At 38.6% G+C, this 21,181-nt stretch overlaps 1 protein-coding gene across 2 annotated transcripts in view; it reads left to right on the forward strand.

Moving 5' to 3' along the window:
* Positions 1–21,181, forward strand: part of Rat1 (5'-3' exoribonuclease 2 Rat1) — a 458,579-nt gene that overhangs the window by 361,102 nt on the left and 76,296 nt on the right. For both annotated transcript variants that reach the window (XM_090376618.1, XM_090376619.1), the window contains exon 28: positions 5,138–5,194. In XM_090376618.1, coding sequence (XP_090232744.1) covers positions 5,138–5,194 — 57 coding nt within the window. The remainder of the gene's footprint in view (positions 1–5,137; positions 5,195–21,181) is intronic.

Here is a 21,181-nt window from a genome sequence, read left to right on the forward strand (position 1 = left end):
AATGAAAAGTACATACATTGCTGGAGATGAAACATTTAAAACCTTTTCATCCATCTGTGTAAAAATGTCGATACAGAAATTGTGACATTTACTCTTAACATCATCCATGAGCGCATATACTGTTTGCAGTTTATGTTCATTATTTTCTCAAAATTCTCTACAGTACAGGTTGGAGTTGATGACTAGCTTGATATGTTGATTTTCTGGAATTTCATAGTTTTCTTCCTGACTTTTTTCCAGAGTATCATCACTTTCATGTGGTTATTCTCTTTTACTTTTTTTTTTTTTTTTCAAATCGAAGGTTATCTTTGTGTTTTCTGCTCAAATGAGAATTGCCATTTTGTTATTTGCATTTCATGTGCAATAACAATGAAATTTATAAGTACCAGTCACCAGGAGTATTCATTTAATGTTAGGAATGTTTTTATTAACTCCAGAATACATTATTATATGCTTCCAAAGTACTTGTACTTAGCAAATTAAGTAAAATTTCATAAAGTAGGCTCTCATCTAATTTTTTTTTTTTTTTTTTTTTTTTATGTGACCCCCAAACACAAGAGGTATTAGAACCTATAGTACTTAGTACTGTGTTTGGGTTGGAGGTTGAGAAGACGAAAGAAGATATTTGTTGACATTGGACTTGAACTTCTGTAGATTGTAACTTTCAGGAAATACGTATGAAGGAAGGTTGTTCCAGAAACGGCAGTTGAATGAATAAATGAGGAAGATGAAAAGTTGGTTCTGTGGGTTTGAAGTTGGACAGTAAATGGATGTTGGCTGGTGGCGGCACATGTTTGGACTGTTTTGAAAGAGAGAGCGGGAATTATAGAAGCCAATTCAGAAGAACAGTGCCCGTGGAAGTATCTGTAGAAAAGGCATGCAGCAGAAACAGTACGTCTATGAGAAAGCGAGTGGAGAGACTCTGTTGGAGATGAATCATTAATTAACCTAACTGCCCTCTTCTGAATGGAATCAAGAAGCCTGAGAGAGGTTTTGGGGGCACCACCCCAGATGTGGGAACAATATTCCATGGCAAGGCGGATTTGCGATTTATACAGAGTGAGCAGCTGTTTGGAAGAAAAGTAATGCCGAGAGCGAAAGAGAAAACCAAGTTTTTTAGATGCAGAGGAAGCAATATTTGTAATGTGCTTGTGCCAAGAGAGATTAGAAGTCAGGGTAATCCCCAAAAGAGATATATCATTTTGCCTAGAAATGGGAGTGTCCCTAAAGATAAGCATAGGAGCAGAAGAATCCTTTTTGCGAGATATAAGACAAGACTGAGTTTTAGAAGGGTTGAAATCAACTAAGTTGTCTTTGACCCACTCGAGAATTACCTGAATATCGGCATTTAAGGAATTGGTAGCAGAATTTCGGGAAGTTGAAGCTGATTGAGCAGGACAAGGTTTCTCGAAATGGAAAGTTGAACGAAATGTGCTATAATCGGCAAAACTATGGATAGGATTTCCAGTCAATGGAAGAAGGTCATTGATATACAAGAGGAAAAGAGTGGGGGAAAGAACTGAACTTTGGGGGCACTGGCATTAGAATTTAAAAGACAGAGAGCCATCTACTATCACCCTCAGTGAGCGATCAGAGAGAAAACTGGATAACCAATTACAAAAAACAGTTGGCAAACCATAAGATGGAAGCTTGTTTAGAAGACCTTTATGCCAAACATGATCAAAAGCCTTTGAGATGTCAAGAGCAACTACTCGTGTTTCACCGAACTTTTCCATTGAATTAGTCCATAAATGGGTAACATAAGCCAGAATATCACCAGTGGATCGACACTGATGGAATCCATATTGGCGATCGTTGATCAGGCGGAAGGTTTCTAGGTAATTTAAGAGTTGGCGGTTAATTGATTTCTGCATTACTTTAGAAAGAGTAGAAGTAATTGCAATGGGATGATTATTGGATGGGAGGGATTTATCACCCTTTTTAGGAATGGCCGGATATGAGCAAATTTCCAAGCAGAAGGAAAAACACCTTTGGAATAAGAAAGTGAAAAAAGGCGGCAAAGAATAGGAGTAAATTCAGGAGCACAGGTTTTGAGAACAAGTGGAGAAATACCATCAGGACCTGGAGCTTTCTTAGCATCAATATTCATCAAAATCCTTCTGATATCCTTTTGAAGGAAGACCACAGAAATCATTGAATGGAGTGTGTTGGTGGGAATGGTGGGAGGGTTTTACCAAGATCATTAAAGATGAGCTGGAAGAAAAATGGGATGCTAACAGGTCAGCTTTATCATTGGCTGAAGTGACAACAGAACCATCTGGTTTGGACAGAGGTGGGAGCAGAGATGGGCAAAAGTTGCGGCCAATAGCTTTGGTAAGAGACCAGAATGTTCGGCTACCATTAGGGCAAGAAGCAAGTTTTCTACTCTTAGCCTGTTCAAACTCTAGTTTGGACTGATTAATAACTGCTTTACAATTGTTGCGAGCTTTGGTGTAGGCAGAAAATGAAACTGAAGAATTAGAAACAAGCCAATTACGATATGCAACATTCTTCTCTTGGACAGCCTTAGCACATTTATTGGAAAACCAAGGTTTAGATAAAGGAAAAGATTTTAAAGTGGAGTGTGGGATAAAGGATTCCATTCCTGCAAGAACAATTTCACTGACACAATCTGAGCAAACGTTGACATCAGAAGTTTTGAAACAGTAGTCTGACCAAGGAAAAGAAGAAAAGAAGTCTTGCAGGTCATCCCATTTTGCATTCTTGTAATGCCAAACAACACGACGTTGGGAATAGCCATGAGATAAAGGTTCCATTGGAGAAGATACAATCACCAAGTTGTGATCTGAAGTGCCTAAAGGACCTCTCATTTCGACCGTGTACTTAGAAGTGTTGGTTGTGAGAAAAAGATCAAGCGTATTGGCTGTATGATTAGGATTGTCCGGCATTCTTGTAGGTAAATGAACAATCTGTGCTAGGTCATTAGTAATTGCAAAAGCCTCAGCATCTCGACCTGCTAGGTCGGTGTGACTAGAAAACGGAAGAAAGCTGGAGTTGTGAACATTAAAATCACCAATGAAAAAATTACTTCACTGTTAGGAAAGTTGGACTGGAGAAAGTCAAAGAGCTCCAAGTGATTAGTAGAGTTGGGAGAACGGTAGAGACAACAGATGAATTTGACACAATGAGGTAGAGAGATTTTAAGCTAGAGAAGATCAAAGAGAGGCGATTCCAAATTGCCAAGTCTCTGATAGGGAATATTAGAATGGACATATGCACAAGTACCACCTTTGAGGCGAAAGGAATCATGTAGCGAATAATTTGGGCATCTGAGATGAGCAGTAGTTGAATCAACCGATAACTGAGATTCTGTCAGACTGCAAGTGGAAATGGACATCATTGAGATTGGAATTGAGACCAAATGAATTAGGAAGTGCTTGGGAGGTTTAGATCTTTTCACAGATAAGCTTGCTCTATTAGTTTGACAATTCATGGTGTATTCAATAGTAAGATAAAGTGGGTGGGACATGCTGTATGAACTAATGAAATTTTTGGATACAGTGTACACATGGTAAGAATATACCCAGATCCTTGACATAACGTGGCCTCGACAATGCTCCCCGCATATGCGCTACTCTGACTCCCTCCGGTCACTATCTGGCAGAGTAGAGGTAGCAAGATTATACACTAGCTGATGCGGAAGCCTCCTAGAGAGTTACCAATAGGTTTGGTCCGGTGTACTAACTAACTAGCGGCCGGCCTGCGAACATCGTTTTAGAGCTGTACCCTCGAAATGTAAGGAATATTGGATCTTGCCACGATGTTCATCATAACCTCAAAAGTCATCAGTCATACTGCATGATGGAAGAGATAGGGAAGGGTTGACTGGAACTTAGCTCTAGAGACTAAACTTGGGTTCTACCACTTCAAGCCTCCAATAAGCAAAGTAGTGGTATTTCACTGGTTGATGAGAGTCATCTACCACCTAGTACTGCCTGATAACATAGAGGAGCGGCGTTCCTCCATGTGGTGTGGGCACCACACCTCGACCCCTGCTTACGTTGGTTCACACCTGGGTGATCACCCACCATGTACTTGTGCATGGAGGTTATACCCAGGATTACTACAGTCCTACCATCGTGAAGGTGCAAGCAGAGGATTTGGCTGTCACAGACCGTCCGGACTTTGCCGAAATTGGGTCCACTTGACTTGAGTGTCAACCGAATATCAGTTCCATCAGCGTTTTAAACTCCCAGGTAGCAAGTACAGCTTGTCTGGCATATCTGAGAGAATGTCTGTGAAAACCTCAAGGACCAATATAAGCATCTGCACAATTTTAAAGGGAAAAAAAGTGGCTTTTCTTGTGTATTTACATGGAAATTGTTTGTTCTTAAGAAAGATTGGTATTGATATTACAAAAAGTTATTTTTTGTAATAAATTTTTTTGTAAATTTGTGTGTTATGTGGGGGAAACGAAATGCAGACTGCGGGATTGCCTGGGGGAACACAATAGAGCCCTTAGGACTGCAAATGACAAAGATTCAGCTGTAGTGGAACATGCCTGGGAAACTGGGCATGACATTACTACCAAAGAAGCCATGATCGTGGATAAGGCACATGGCTTTTGGAACCGGAAATGGCTGGAGAGTTTAAGAATATGTTCCGATCGCTACAGTCTTAAGAGGGATAAGGGCTGTCGCATTCATCCACTCTTTGAAGCCCTTATCCTACGAAGATGCAAACAGTTTAGAGTGGCCCATGTGCAGACACCATATTTCATGTAGCAGACCTGCTGAGATGTATTTAGTACATATATTGTGGCCATCCTGCAACCACTATAGCTGATGAAGGCAGCCGCTGCCACCGAAAGCTCCTGTGTTAGTGGTTCTAGTGATTTTAAACAACTTTTATCAATTTTAATTTTATATATTTTATTGTATTTTATTCTTGTTATACTACATTTATTTTAATATTTTAATGTACAATTATACGATCAGTATGCATTTATTTTATATTATCATAATAAAGATGTTTTACAGATTCGAGTCAGTGTTACTTAGTAGTATTACAGATGAATTAAAAGGTATTACTGCATAGTGATAATTAAAAAATGTAAAGTAATATATAATGCTGTTTTCGCTTTTTTTATTTATTTATATTTGTTTATTTTTTTAAGGACTGTGAAATGTCCAATAGTAGGATTAACAGATATACCAAATAATGCTGCGATATGGTAAGTAGATCAAAAGATTTTATTATTATTTTATTACATTCTGTACTAATGACTTTATTATATGCTATAAGGAATAATAATCTTCATTCACACAGCTTTCCTAATAACAGGATTACAGATGATGAACAATAACTATAATTTAAAAGTATTGTTTTACTTTTTTTATTTATGGTACAACATTACTATTTAATTATCATGAAGGAAACATTCTATAGTATATGAATAATGAAAATTTTACAATACCCCCAAAAAATTAATTATTATTATTATTATTTATTTTATTTTATTATTATTATTTATTTATTTTTTTTTGTGTGTGTGTGTCCATAGTGCCTTCCATGGTGATAATCAGTTTAAATATATTAAGAACAATAAAAAATATCAAGACAAACTCTTATCTTGTAGATATCTGTATTGTAAAATGCAATGCCAATTTCAAAAAGAAAGGAGAAAAAATGAAAGTGACATCAATATCAAAAAAATTTACAAACAAATCAGCTGACTTCTATATTCCTACCTAGCATACCCACAGAACAATACATGACGGTTTTACATATATTTCATTATGTATAAAATGTTTTATATGAAAATGTGTGGAGAAACATGAACCATATTTTGTCTTTTCTAGACCTTCAGGAATATGAAATTCCCATGTTTTTATTATATTAAAAATTTATTTATTTACAGCTGTGATCTCATTTCTAATAGTATTGGTATTATTGCATATGTTTCTTTCGTCCATGATGATACTAAAATTTATGTACTTGGTAACATTTATAATTTATCTAAAAAGTTTACAGAAAGTTTCTTTTTTGCTTTTACATACTTTTTTTATAAACTTCAGTGACAGTTTGTTGTTTCAAATATAGACTTATCAAATGCTGTAGTATTCAGTACAGTCAGTTCTGCTATAACACGTACATGTGTTCCTAAAAATCTCCACGTTATGGCATTTAATGAAAAAACTTTCGAGCCTACAGACCAGTAAGGCTCCTGGAGTTGATGGAATATACCCTATAATCTTAAGAGAGGCAGAAAACGAGTGCATTGAACCATTGAGGCTAATTATGCGAGCATCACTAGACTCTGGGGAGATTCCCTTGGATTGGAAAAGTGCAAATGTATCTCCCATACATAAGGGTGGCTCTAAAAGTGAAGTTGGAAATTATCGACCTGTCAGTCTGACTTGAGTAGTGGGGAAAATCATGGAGGCAATGATCAAGGGTGGAATTCAGGATCATTTGGATCGAATTGAAATTCTCAAGGATACTCAAGCATGGTTTTGTAAAGGGAAAATCATGTTTAACAAATCTGGTTCGCTATTTCAAAAGGGTCACTCACGAGCTGGATTTAGGAAATAATTTCGACATTGTTTATTTAGATTTCAGCAAAGCTTTTGACTCAGTCCCACATGAATGGTTGCTTTATAAGCTGGAACAGGTTGGAATCACTGGGAAAATCCTTAGATGGATAGAAGGATGGCTTCAGGGCAGGAGGCAGAGGGTTGTGATAAATGGCTATTCCTCAGATTGGGTTGATGTAAGAAGTGGGGTTCCCCAAGGATCAGTATTAGGACCACTGTTGTTTTTAATTTTCATAAACGACATTGATGAAGGGATAGAGAGCGTGATGTCTAAATTTGCAAATGATGTTAAAATTGGTGGATTAGTTAATGATTATTGTCAAGCTGAGCTTCTTCAGAGAGACCTAGATAGACTTCAGGAATGGTCAGAAAAATGGCAGCTGTGCTTTAATCCAACAAAGTGTAAGGTATTACACCTGGGAAACAGTAATCCCAAAAAACCTTATTCACTTGGTGGAGTTCAACTAAACCCAGTACTGGAGGAAAGGGACTTGGGTGTTACGATACGGTCAGACGTGAAATTCTCTGAGCATTGTAAACAGGTTGCAAGGAAGGCCCATGGTGTCCTATCGATGATCTATCGAACTTTTGCAAGTAGAGATAGGGACGTGATAATCCCATTATATAAGACTTATGTTAGACCACACTTGGAATACTGTGTTCAAGTATGGAGACTGCACCTAAAGAAAGACATCGAGCTTCTTGAAAGGGTGCAAAGAAGAGTAACTCGCCTGGTGAGATCGGCTAAAGGGCGTCCTTATGAAGAAACACTTCGAATATGTGGGTTGCAGAGTTTGGAAACTACACACCTTAGAGGAGATTTGATTGAGGTGTTTAAGGCTCTGAGAGGCATCAGTAAAATGAATGAGGACAAAATTTTCAAGATTATAAATGATGCTAGAACTAGGGGACATAAATTCAAGTTACGGGGGGAAATGTTTAGATTGGACTGCAGGAAGTTTTATTTTAGCCAGCGAGTTATAAATTACTGGAATAAGTTGCCTTCATGGGTGGTAGAGGCCGACAGTTTGGGGAAATTCAAAGGTCATCTGGATAGTACTTTCGGGTAAGGGAAGCGCATAGGTTGATAGGTTTAATTTCCTTTTTTTATTATTTTTTTTTATTAATTATTATTATTTAGTTATTTATTTTATTTTTGTTTTGTTCGTTTTTTTTTTTTTTTTTTTTGGCTGGTGCAGCATAAGCCATAGGCCTTCTTGCACTATGCGGCCGTTACTAATACTAATACTATTTCACACATTAAAAACAACAGGGCTTATGACAAAAATAGGGATAGGGGCAGAGTACTAAAAAAAAAAAAAAAATTCAGTCTGTTAAACACTAAAAATATTTATAAACCCAATAAAATTGCTAACACAGGTTTAAACATCTTAAATTTCTAATAAATAAATAAATATTACAGTAACTATAGCACTTTACCTTGACAAGATACCTTGTATTGGTTGGAGACTGTGTATGCTTATGTACATTGCTTAATTAATACTGTTATATGTGCATACTAATTGATATTTCTTTTTACTGACCTTTTTTTTTATTGTAAAATTTAAAACAGTAAAAAAACAACAACATAGCAATCAATAACAACGAACATGGCATGCACAAATTGCATAAGGGAGATACGAGTAAGAAGTTTGCGAAACTTAAAAAATAGGAATGAAGAGAAGATTTTGAAAATTTCATGGAAGGGGAATCACATTTCGCCATAATGACGTAAAAACCCACAGAATTCCAGCTATCGGTATTATCGCCAATGCAATATGATCGAGTTGACTAACCATTTATAATAGATTGTACTAACAGAAAAGCCCAATAAACCGGGAACTGTAAATTGTTTTTACTGTTTTATGGTAGTGACCTCTAGAAATGTGCTCCTCTGTTCACACTATCACGCCTCCTGAAAACAGAGTTGGCCTACAATATCACATGCTATCTTGTGAATACAGCGAATGAAAACTATGTGTCTCTGACCATTACAACTATAGGAAATATAGCTCTCACACATTTGACATTTTTTAAGCTTCTTTGCAATTTAGTAACATATGTATTGCTGTGCGGGTCGCACCGCTCAGCTGTCTGCCAGGTTTTGCGTTCACCTGGTGTTAATCGCAGATGGAATTGTGCATGAGCCAACACAAAAATTGCATTATGCTCACATTGTTCCCCAATATATCAGTCATGTAGGAGCAAATTCACATTGCGAAATACGCGTTATAGCAGAACTGACTGTACATATTAATATTAGAAGTGGCAAATGATGCAAGAAAGCCAGCTTATACAGCATCTGCAAAAAGAAAAAAAAAAAAAAACACCTTCCCATTTCATCTATCCCATCCAATAGTTTGTCTAGTTCTTCCTTGAATTTATTCAAGTTATCCATTTCCACAACACTAGATGGAAGTTTGCTCAGGCAATCAACTACCCGCTGGTTAAAGAAATTTCTGCACATCTATTCTACAGCTATCTTTCCTCAATTTCAGTTTATTCCCCTCTTTTTTTTTTTTTTTTTTTTTATGTGAACTCCAAACACGAGAGGTATTAGAACCTATAGTACTTAGCACTGTGCTTGGGTTGGAGGTTGAGAAGACGAAAGAAGATATTTGTTGACATTGGATTTGAACTTCTGTAGATTGTAATTTTCAGGAAATACGTATGAAGGAAGGTTGTTTCAGAAAACAGCAGTTGAACGAATAAATGAGGAAGATGAAAAGTTGGTTCTGTGGATTTGAAGTTGGACAGTAAATGGACGTTGGCTGGTGGTGGCACATGTTCGGACTGTTTTGAAAGAGAGAGTGGCAATTATAGAAGCCAATTCAGAAGAACAGTGCCCATGGAAGTATCTGTAGAAGAGGCATGCAGCAGAAACAGTACATCTACGAGACAGCAAGTGGAGAAACTCTGTTACAGAAGAGTCATTAATTAACCTAACTGCTCTCTTCTGAATGGAATCAAGAAGCCTGAGAGAGGTTTTGGGAGCACCACCCAGATGTGGGAACGATATTCCATGGCAGGGTGGATTTGTGATTTATACAGAGTGAGCAGCTGTTTGGAAGAAAAGTAACGCCGAGAGCAAAAGAGAAAACCAAGTTTTTTAGATGCAGAGGAAGCAATCTTTGTAATGTGCTTGTGCCAAGAGAGATTAGAAGTCAGGGTAATCCCCAAAAGAGATATTTTGCCTAGAAATGGGAGTGTCCCTAAAGATAAGCATAGGAGCAGAAGAATCCTTTTTGCGAAATATAAGACAAGACTGAGTTTTAGAAGAGTTGAATCAACTAAGTTGTCTTTGCTCCACTGGAGAATTACCTGAAGATCGACATTTAAGGAATTGGTAGCAGATTTTTGAGAAGTTGAAGCTGATTGAGCAGGACAAGGTTTCTCAAAATGGAAAGTGGAATGCAATGTGCTATCATCGGCAAAACTATGGATAGGATTACCAGTCAATGGAAGAAGGTCATTAATATACAAGAGGAAAAGAGTGGGGGAAAGAACTGACCTTGGGGGACACCGGCATTAGTGGAGAAGTTAAAGTCAGAGAGCCATCTACCATCACCCTCAGTGAGTGGTCAGAGAGAAAACAGGATAAGAAAGAATAGAAGTAATTGAAATGGGATGATAATTGGATGGGAGGGATTTGTCACCCTTTTTTAGGAACTGGCTGGATATGAGCAAATTTCCGAGCAGAAAGAAAAACACCTTTGGAATAAGAAAGTGAAAAAAGGCGGCAAAGAATAGGAGTAAGTTGAGGAGCACAGGTTTTGAGAAAAAGGGAAAAATACCATCAGGACCTGGAGCTTTCTCATCATCAAGATTCATCAAAATTCTTCTGATATCCTTTTGACGGAAGGCTACAAGAGGCATTGAATGGAGTGTGTTGGGAATGGTGGGAGGTGTTTTACCAAGATCATTAATACATGAGCTGGAAGAAAAATGGGATGCTAGCAGGTCAGCTTTATCTTTGGCTGAAGTGACAACAGAACCGTCTGGTTTGGACAGAGATGGGCAATGGTTGCGGCCAATAGCTTTGCAAGAGACCAGAATGCTCGGCTATCATTAGGGCAAGAAGCAAGTTTTCTGCTCTTAGCCTGTTCAAACTCTAGTTTGGACTGATTAATAACTGCTTTACAATTGTTGCGAGCTGTGGTGTAGGCAGAAAATGAAACTGAAGAATTAGAAACAAGCCAATTACAATATGCAACATTCTTCTCTTGAACAGCCTTAGCACATTTATTGGAAAACCAAGGTTTAGATAAAGGATGAGATTTTAAAGTGGAGTGTGGGATAAAGGATTCCATTCCTGCAAGAATAATTTCACTGACACGATCTGAGCAAACGTTGACATCAGAAGTTTTGAAACAGTAATCCGACCAAGGAAAAGAAGAAAAGAAGTCTCACAGGTCATCCCATTTTGCATTCTTGTAATGCCAAACAACATGACGTTGGGAATAGCCATGAGATAAAGGTTCCATTGGAGAAGAGACAATCACCAAGTTGTGATCTGAAGTGCCTAAAGGTCCTCTCACTTCGACCATATACTTAGAAGGGTTGTTTGTGATAAAAAGATCAAGCGTATTGGCTGTATGATTAGGATTGTCCGGCATTCTTGTTGGTAAATGAACAATCTGTGCTAGGTCATTAGTAATTGCAAAAGCCTCAGCATCTCGACCTGCTGGGTTGGTGTGACTCGAAAACAGAAGCCAGCTGGAGTTGTGAACATTAAAATCACCAATTAAAAAATTACCTCACTGTTAGGAAAGTTGCAAAGAGAGGAAGTCAAGTTGCAAAGAGAGGAAGTCAAAGAGCTCCAAGTGATTAGTGGAAGTTGGGAGAACGGTAGAGACAACAGATGAATTTGACACAAATGAGGTAGAGAGATTTTAAGCCAGAGAAGATCAAAGAGAGGAGATTCCAAATTGCCAAGTCTCTGACAGGGAATATTAGAATGGACATATGCACTAGTACCACCTTTGAGGCGAAAGGAATCATATAGCGAATAATTTGGGCATCTGAGATGAGCAGTAGTTGAATCAACCGATAACTGAGATTCTGTCAGAAAAAGTACATGGGGTTTGGCAGACTGCAAGTGGAAATGGACATTGTTGAGATTAGAATTGAGACCATGTATATTTGTGAAATGAATTAGGAAATGCTTGGGAGGCTTAGATCTTTTCGCAGATAAGCTTGCTCTATTAGTTTGACAATTCATGGTGTATTCAATAGTAAGAAAAAGTGGGTGGGACATGCTGTATGAAGTAATGAAATTTTTGGATATGGCGTACACGTGGTAAGAATATACCCGGATCCTTGACATAATGTGGCCTCAACAATGCTCCCCGCATACACACTACTCGGACTTCCTCTAGTCACTATCTGGCAGAGTAGAGGTAGCAAGATTATACACTAGCTTATCCAGAAGCCTCCTATAGAGTTACCAATAGGTTCGGTCCGGTGCACTAACTAACTAGCGGCCGGCCTGCGAACACCGTTTTAGAGCTGTACCCTAGAAATGTAAGGAATGTTGGATCTTGCCACGACGTTCATCATAACCTCAAAAGTCATCAATCATACTGCATGATGGAAGAGAAAGGGAAGGGCTGACCGGAACTTAGCTCTAGAGACTAAATATGGGTTGCACCACTTCAAGCCTCCAATGATCAAAGTGGTGGTATTTCACCGGTTGTTGAGAGTCATCTACCACCTAGTATTGCCTAGTAACACAGAGAGGTGGTATTCCTCCATGTGGTGTGCGCCACACCTCGACCCCTACTTACGTTGGTTCACACCTGGGTGAACCAACGTAAGTGTGCATGAGCATGGAGGTTATACCCAGGTTTACTAACAGTCCCACCAACATGAAAGTGCAAGCAGAGGATTTGGCTGTCACAGACCATCCGGACTTCGCCGAAATTGCTGTCACCCGAATATCAGTTCCATCAGCGTTTTAGACTCCCAGGTAGCAAGTACAGCTTGTCTTACATATCTGAGAGAATGTCTGTGACAACCTCAAAGACCTAATGCAGAGACCATGTGCATAGTCTCTGCAAGAGAAAGGATGCAATCAGCACTGAGCATACTCTATCCATTCAAAGCCTTAAACACCTCAATCAGATCACTCTTCAGGTGCTTAGCCTCCAGATGCTGCAATCTGAAGAACTGACGACTTTCTTAGTAAGAGCACTCCCTTTGCTCCCTCTCACCAATCTTGTTGCCATTCTCTATACTGATTCCAGCAGCTCTACATCCTTCCTAAAATGAAGCCTCCAGATCTGCATGTAGTACTCAGGATGCGGCCTGACCATCGCCTTATAAAATAGAATCATCACCCCCTTATCCCTACTAGCAAAGTTTCTGCATAGTATTGATAAAACCCCATGAGCTATCCTGGTGGCCTTTGTGCACTGCTCATATAACTTCATATCTGACTACTCAGCAGGTTACCCCAGGTCTTTTTCATTTTCCACTACTCTGAGTGTTGTGCCACACAGATGGTACATTAATCTGGGATTGCTGCTTTTATGTGTAGCACTGCATTTGTCAGCGTTAAACCTCAATTGCCATTTCTCAGCCCCACTGCCTAATTTTTCTAGAACTTGTTTGAGTAGCATGCCGTCAATACTATCATTAACCATCGTGCCAACATTCATATCAACTGCAAACTTGGACATTATGCATGATATACCTTCATCAATATCATTAATAAAAACAGAAAACAACAATGGGCCCTGCACCACACCCGAGGGACTCCACTGATACCATTAGTCCATGAAGAGCAGTTGATAACAACTGTCTTTTCCTGTTCAACCATCACTTTATCTATAACAGTAATGCCACACTCTCCGATTTGTACAGTAGTCTATTATGTGGAACAGTATCAAAAGCTTTCCTGAAATCCAAGTATATTAAAACAAAATTATTTTTTGCATGTAGTTCCTTTGTTACTACATCACAGTATCCAATCAGATTGGTCAGACAAGATTGCCTCCTCACAAAACCATGCCATGACTGAAGTATAACTGCATTCCTTCTAGATGGTCCTGCCTTACTTCTTTAACAGGTGACTCCATTATTTTTCCTGGAACAGAAGTTAAGCAGGTCTGTAATTACTCGTCACTCTTTGATTCCCCTTTATGAATTGGGGATGTATTCACACATCTCCAGTTCCACAGGGACTTCTCCTGAATCCAGGGATGCTCTTATAATTATGGCCAAGGTTTGCTTACCTGCTTTGCTGCCTTGCTTATATTTAACTTCAGCAATTTCTCTTCCATGTTCCTCTTAGTTATTACAAAATCATTTAGTTCCCTGTCAGAGTTTGATAAACTTCTGAGATACACTTCTCTAAAAAATTCCTGATGTGTGAACATAGATGGAAAATACTTATTCAGTTTGTCAGCAACCCTAGCAGATCATCAACAGCTGAACAAGTGGACCAGTGTGATTCATTCCCTTCCTTCTGTTGTTAATGCTAGCATAGAAATCTTTGCTGCTTCTCTTTGCATTATTTGTTAGAGACTTCTCATAATCTGCTTTAGCTTGCCTAACATTCTTTGTAATTTGATTGCAGACTAGTTTATATCTAGCATAAGCTTCTATATCTCATGACAATTTATATGCATCCCATGCATTTTTCTTTCTTGTCTGCAAGAAGTCTCATTCATTAGCTCATCTGACATCCACTTAGGTCTAAGCCCTGAACAGTATTTCTTAGTTGATATGAAAAGCCTTGCAGCTTCTGTAATTCTTTCTTGAATGCTACCCATGTAGAATTTGCTGATGGTAACATCATCAGTTGGTCCCACTGTATAGAATTTAAAAACTGTCGGAGACCACTGTAGTCACCTTTATGAAAGCATAAAGGTGACTTCCCTTTAGCCTTGATTATAGTTATATCTTTAAGTAAATAACACATAAATACACTGTGATCACTGCCACCATTCTTAATGCATGTATAATCACTGCTGATAATCACATCAAGAGTATTATGTTCTCTTGTTGCCTGTCTAACATGCTTCTGTAGAAAACAGTCATCCAATAAATCCACAAAATTCTTGCTAGTGTGCGATGGACCAACCCACAAGTTCCAGTCATTATTCAGAAAGTTAAAATCCCCCATTATAAGACATTCTGATTTACTTGCACACCTATTTTTCTCTGCAGATGATTTTTGTACTCATCAGAGTCAGGCCTATAACACATGCCGAGCTCTCATTTTTGCTTTTAGTTTTTAGGTCACACCAAACTGAGTCAACATTGCAATGGCCACCCATGTCAGTGAAATGCACTTCATTAGGTTTTATGTGCTTCTTAACTAAGAGCACACCCTCTTTCCCCATCCTGTCTGTTCATTCTGTATACACTGTACTCCTCATATTCAAATATTGCATCCCTTATATCTGAGTAACACCATGTCTCATATCCTTACAATGTCTGTATTTGATGTCTTGATCAGCAATTCAAATTCGTCAGATTTATTTATCATGCTCCTAGCATTGCTGTACATGCAAGTATACGTGCACCTGTTCTTACTCTTAGTTACTCTATCACAGCCCATGTATCTACCTGTTCCATGATGACTCACAGCAGGCTTTGAAATCCCCAGCACCTTGCTTTCCAGGCTGCTGCACATTCCAATACACTAAGTCCCCAACATATATAAGAGATATGTTCCAGGACTCCTTATGTTAGTCAGTCTTATGTAACTCGGGAATGACTAATAAAATGTTTCTGCTATATCCCTGATATGCCAGAATCAGCAGTTTTCCGACCCACCTAAAGTTCTGTCCCTGTAAAATCATTCTCTCCTGATAACAAGCACAGACCATGCTGAGAAAAATTTTGCCCCATGAGCCTTGCACAGTCTCTTCTTTGGCCTTCTCAGAATTGCAGGCACAATTCTGAGCAGGCCAAAGTTCTTCCAAATTTATCCATAACTTGCAAGTTTTCCTCGTCATTGCCCTATACTTGTTTAGCAGTATGTTCTTCAAAGCCATTATTAGGTGATTGTTCATTTGACTCACTAATTATCTTTTTATCTCATTTTTGGTAAGCTATAATCTCTGATATCTATATATATTATGTATTCTGAAGGAGATACATAGCATTAGTAGAGGCATATGATGCAAGAAAGCAAGCTTCAGCATCAGCCAAAAAAAAAAAAAAAAAAAAAAACACCACCACTCCCATTTCACCCCTCTGTTCGTTCGAAATACCTGTCCATCTGAGCCTTAAATTTATTTAGGCTATCAACTTCAACAACAAGGGATGGAAGTCTGTTCCACCAACCAACCACCCGCTGGCTAAAGGCAAATTTCCTCACGTCTATCCTACATCTGTCTTTCCTCAATTTGAGTTTATACCCTCTCAGGTGATTATTCTGAGCAAGAGGAAGAATCCCATCGGCATTGAGCATGCTCAAACCATTCAAGGCCTTATACACCTCTATCAGATCACCTTGTCGGTGCCTAGTCTCCAGACTCTGTAATTTGAAAAACTTAAGCCTTTCTTCGTAAGAGCAACCTTTTGTTCCATTCACTAATCTTGTTGCCTTTCTCTGTACTCGTTCCAACAGCTCTACATTCTTCTTGAAATGAGGCCTCCAGACCTGTATACAGTACTCAAGGTGTGGTCTGACCATTGCCTTATACAGGAGAATAATCACCTCCCTATACCTGCTAGAAAAATTCCTGTATATCATTGACAAGACACCATGAGCTACTCTTGCAGCGCTCATCTGCCTGCACAATTACCCCCAGGTCCTTTTCATTCTCTGCCACTGTCAGTGTAGTACCACAGAGTTGATACGTTGCTCTGGGGTTACTGTTTTCCATATATAGTACTTTAAATTTGTCAATGTTAAACTTCATTTGCCACCCCTCAGCCCATCTGTTCAACCTTTCCAGATCCTGTTGCAGCAGCATAGCATCAACCCTGCCAACCTTTGTATCGTCTGCAAACTTGGACATTAAGCTTGATATATCATCATCAATATCATTTATAAATACAGAAAACAACAATGGACCCAACACTGAACCCTGAGGAACTCCACTAATAACATTAGTCCATGTTGAGCAGTGTGCATTGATTACCACTCTGTCTTCTCCCACTCAACCATTCCTTTATCCATAGCAGCAATTTGCCACACTGCTCCAATTTGTGCAGCAGTCTTCCATGTGCAACAGTATCAAACGCCCTTCTAAGATATATAATATATAATATCAAGTTATTCCCTGCATCCAGTTCTTTTGTGACTATATCATAGTATCCAATCAAATTGGTCAGGCAAGACCTTCCCTTAACAAAACCATGCTGTGTCTGAGCTATAACTGAATTCTTGTCTAGATGATCCTGCAGTGCTTCTTTAACCAGTGCCTCCATTAATTTTCCTGGAACAGAAGTTAAACTGACAGGTCTATAATTGCTTGTGTCAGCCTTTGATCCTCCTTTGTGAATTGGGATTACATTTGCGCATCTCCAGTCTATGGGTACCTCCCCTGAGTCCAAAGAAGCTCTCATAATTATGGCTAGGGTTTGCTTGCTTCCTTTAATATAACTGGATAGATCCCATCCACCCTGGGTGCCTTTTTTATGTTTATCCTCAACAATTTCTCCTCCATTTTCCTCTCAGTTATTAAAAAATCATCTAGCTCACTGCCAGTGTTTACTTCACCTACGGCATTCCCCTTCCTGAATAACTCCTCATGTGTGAATGTAGATGCAAAATACTCGTTTAGTTTGTTAGCCACCTGAGCAGGATCCTGAACTGTTGAACCATCAATACCCAGTGGACCAATCTGATTTATTCCTTTCGTTCTTGAGTTTACATAGGTAAAGAACTCTTTTCTGTTTTTCTTTGCATCCTTTGCCAAGGATTTCTCATAATCTGCCTTTGCCTGCCTAATCTCCTTTGTGACTTGGTTACAGACCAGCTTATATCTGTCATAGGCTTCCATGTCACCCATTAATTTGTATGTATCCCATGCATTTTTCTTCTCTGCCATATTTCTCATTAGTTCATCTGATATCCATTTAGGCCTGAACCTTGAACAATATTTCTTAGTTGGTATGTAAAGCCTGGTAGCTTCCAAGATAAGTTCTTTGAATGCTTCCCATTTCGAATTTGCTGTTGGTAACATCATCAGTTGGTCCCACTGTATAGAATTTAAATACTGTCTCAGACCACCGTAGTCGAAAGCAAAAACCCTTCCTTTTACCTCTGATGGTAGTTACCTCCTTGAGTAAATCCCACTTCAGCACACTGTGATCACTGCCACCTAGTGGTTCCTTTATCTGCAGATTCTTAATGCATGAAGAATCACTACTGATAATCAGATAAAGAGTATTGCTCCCTCTAGTTGCCTCCTGAGCATGCTGATGTAGAAAACGATCATCCAATAAATCCACAAAAGCCTTGCTAGTGTATGAGTGACCAATCCACAAATTCCAGTCAGTATCTGGGAAATTAAAATCCCCCATTATAAGACTTTTTGATTTACTGGCCCACTCTATTTCCCTGTACAGTATCTTATTATACTCATCAGAGTCATTAGGCCTATAGCACACTCCTACTCTCAATTTTGATTTCCCTGTACTTATGTCACACCAGACTGACTCCACACTGCCCTGTCCGTTGATGTCGACTGGCTTTACTTCCTTGGATTTTATGTGTTTCTTAACTAATAGCATAACTCCTCCTCCCCTCCTGTCCTGTCTGTCCTTTCTATACACATTGTATTCCCCAAATTCCAATTCTGCATTCCTTATATCTATGTGACACCACGTCTCTGATATCCCCACAATATCTTTGATGTTTTGAGCAATACCTGAAATTCATCAAATTTATTTACCAAACTCCTAGCATTGGTGTACATGCAAGTATACATGCACCTGTTCTTATTCTTAGCTGCCCTAACACAACCCATGTGTTTACTTGTTCTGCGATGACTTCCAGCAGTCTCTGAAATATCCTGCATCTTGTTTTCCAGGCTGCTGCTCATTTCAATAGAAGCAGTGCAAGAATCACTTTCACCTCTGCCAATGGCTACTGTTAATCCATTAGTCCTAGTGTCCCCCCCAACTAGCAGTTTTCCGACTCAACTAACACTGCCTCAACAGCATCAGCAAATATTCTTGCACTCTTTTTATTTAAGTGTATCCCATCCCTGTAGAAGCAGTCTCTCCTGTTAACAAGTATAGACCAGGCTGAAAAAAATTCTACCCCTTGAGCCGTGCACAGTCTTTTCAGGGCCGAATTGATCGACAAGGCTCTCATTATATACTCCCTCCTATCGTGTCTGGGCAGAATTGCAGACGCTTTCAAATTCTACCCTAGTTCACGGCTTTTTTTTTTCAACAGTGCTTGTACTTGTTAAGTAATTCCGCCAGTCTCCTACTCTTAATATCATTTGTGCCAACATGTACAACTATATCACCTTTTGTGCCCTTAAAAGATGATATCCGCTCTACAACGTCATAAACCTTTGCCCCCGGCAGACATTCCTGGTCCTGTTCCGCCTATCCTTTTTACAAAGCATGTTCCCCGTTTCCCTGACAATAGAGTCACCAACAACTACTAGTTCCTGTGGGACCAGCGCATTCTGCCTTGGGGGCTGCTGCTGTTTTGCGTGAAGACCAAGTGCAAGCTCTGACATTGATGTGGGCAGCTGAGAGCTTGATTGGCCCCTCAATTTATATCCTTCGAGGGCATCTACCCTGTCCTTCAAGCTCTCATATTGGCCCATAACAACGCTGAGTTGTTGCCTGATTTCCTTACACTCCTTACGTCACGCACACACAAAGACATCCCCCATGGCAGTATCATGTCCCGTACCCAATTGCTCCACAAACATCAAGCAAGCAATGCATTTTAAAAGGCTGTGATTCAGAGGACAACTGCCCCCCCCCCAGTTCTCCCCTGGGCCACAGCACTCCCATTAGCTTGAGCCTTTTGCTTTGCTGCTGTGGTCTGAGTCATGATTTCAATTTAATTTCAATAAAATTTCAATTTCAGTACAAAATTAAAACTCTAAACTTGTATCCCAACACAGTTATAACGCTATATTTATTTTTCAGTATCGAATGTTATCTACAAGTTCTGTATCAAATTATGTATTAATTATTTATGTTACGTCTGTAATCTAAGTCATTATATGTATATAGTTAAAAGTACAATTTAATTGACAATGAAGTTTAACAAGATTAATAGATTTACTGATTAATTGACAATATTATGTTATGCACTATACTGTACTAAGCTTATGCTATCTAGTTCGAGAAATGTTGTATCGTATAACAATGGCGGTAATTTACGAATGGTAAATCTACGGACACTTAAGTATTGATTAACTTCCAAATCTCGCTGTCTCAATTCAGAATAAACTAAGGATCCTGACTAGGTCTATAATCTACTTATAGAAAATAATTTGATATAACAATTGGTTAATAAATCGGCGAAATATGGTTAAAAAACCTCTCGTTCAACGGAACTGCCACTTATAACACGTGGATTTGATACCCTTACCAATACTAAGTAATATCTACAAAATCTCTATCTAAGTTAAACTTTAAACTAAGTATCGTAACTAGGAATATAAAGCTACTCTAGAAAATAAGTTAATATGCCAATTTAAGCTAATAAACAGAAAATAAATCAGAAAAAACTTCTGTTCCATGAGCGGCAATAAGCTGCGTCTTCACGGGCTACTCTTGTGCTCACATAAGATCAAATGAATTTTTTTAGGCATAATAATATTGCAATATCTCCTTTCCAAAGTGTTAAGGTTCATTGAATTTATTTTACTGTATCTTAATTTTTGACAGGCCTTTACTTATCAGTTTTACTGTTTATGTCATCAAAATTTGTTTATAGTAAGCCTCAATTGTCAGCTGTTTAATTTAAAATAAGGATTTTCATCCCGAGACTAATACCTTTTTCATAAGTAATAGCACTCTTTAGATAATAAATGACCATGAATGAGGAGCATTACATTTTTTGATTCCCTTCTCAAGAAAAGTTTGCATGCTCTCTTGTATATTATCCCCATCTGAGGTTGTGGCACAAGAATCTCTTAAACTGCTTGATTATTCAGAAGAGTGCAATCAGGTTAAGTAATAATCCTCTTATGAATTAGCAGCCCCGTAGCCGAGTGATCAGGAGCGGAGTACAGTAGTACATTTAGACCAGGGTTCAAGCCCCTGACTGCTAAATACAGTCTATCTGCCAACTTGCACTGGACCAGCATGGCAGATTATGGTCTATTTCTCTCAACATGAATCATCAAGGAGTCTTCCATCCTACAGTGGATTGATAATGGCTGCAGTTTACCTTTTTAGTATGAATTCACTCCACTGTCCATCTTACACATTCAGTTTAATGTTCTAAGGAATTAACATCTACAATTCCATGTGTAGGTATAGAGTTGTGTGTCAACAAAATAGCTCTGTTATCCAATGGTGTTTTTTTTTTAAATCACTGTCTTTTTTAAAAAAAAATCTTTAATCTAATGTCATTAGTTAGACCTGTAGTTATTGTCCACTGAAGAGGATCCCCAGATAGTTTTATATATGTGATTTGTGTAAAACCATGTTTTTTCACAGCTGTTTTTATGTTTGCC

This window comes from Mastigoproctus giganteus, chromosome 6 (genome assembly GCF_048544385.1).
Source record: "Mastigoproctus giganteus isolate SK-2022 chromosome 6, ASM4854438v1, whole genome shotgun sequence".
Classification (NCBI taxonomy): Eukaryota; Metazoa; Arthropoda; class Arachnida; order Uropygi; family Thelyphonidae; genus Mastigoproctus; species Mastigoproctus giganteus.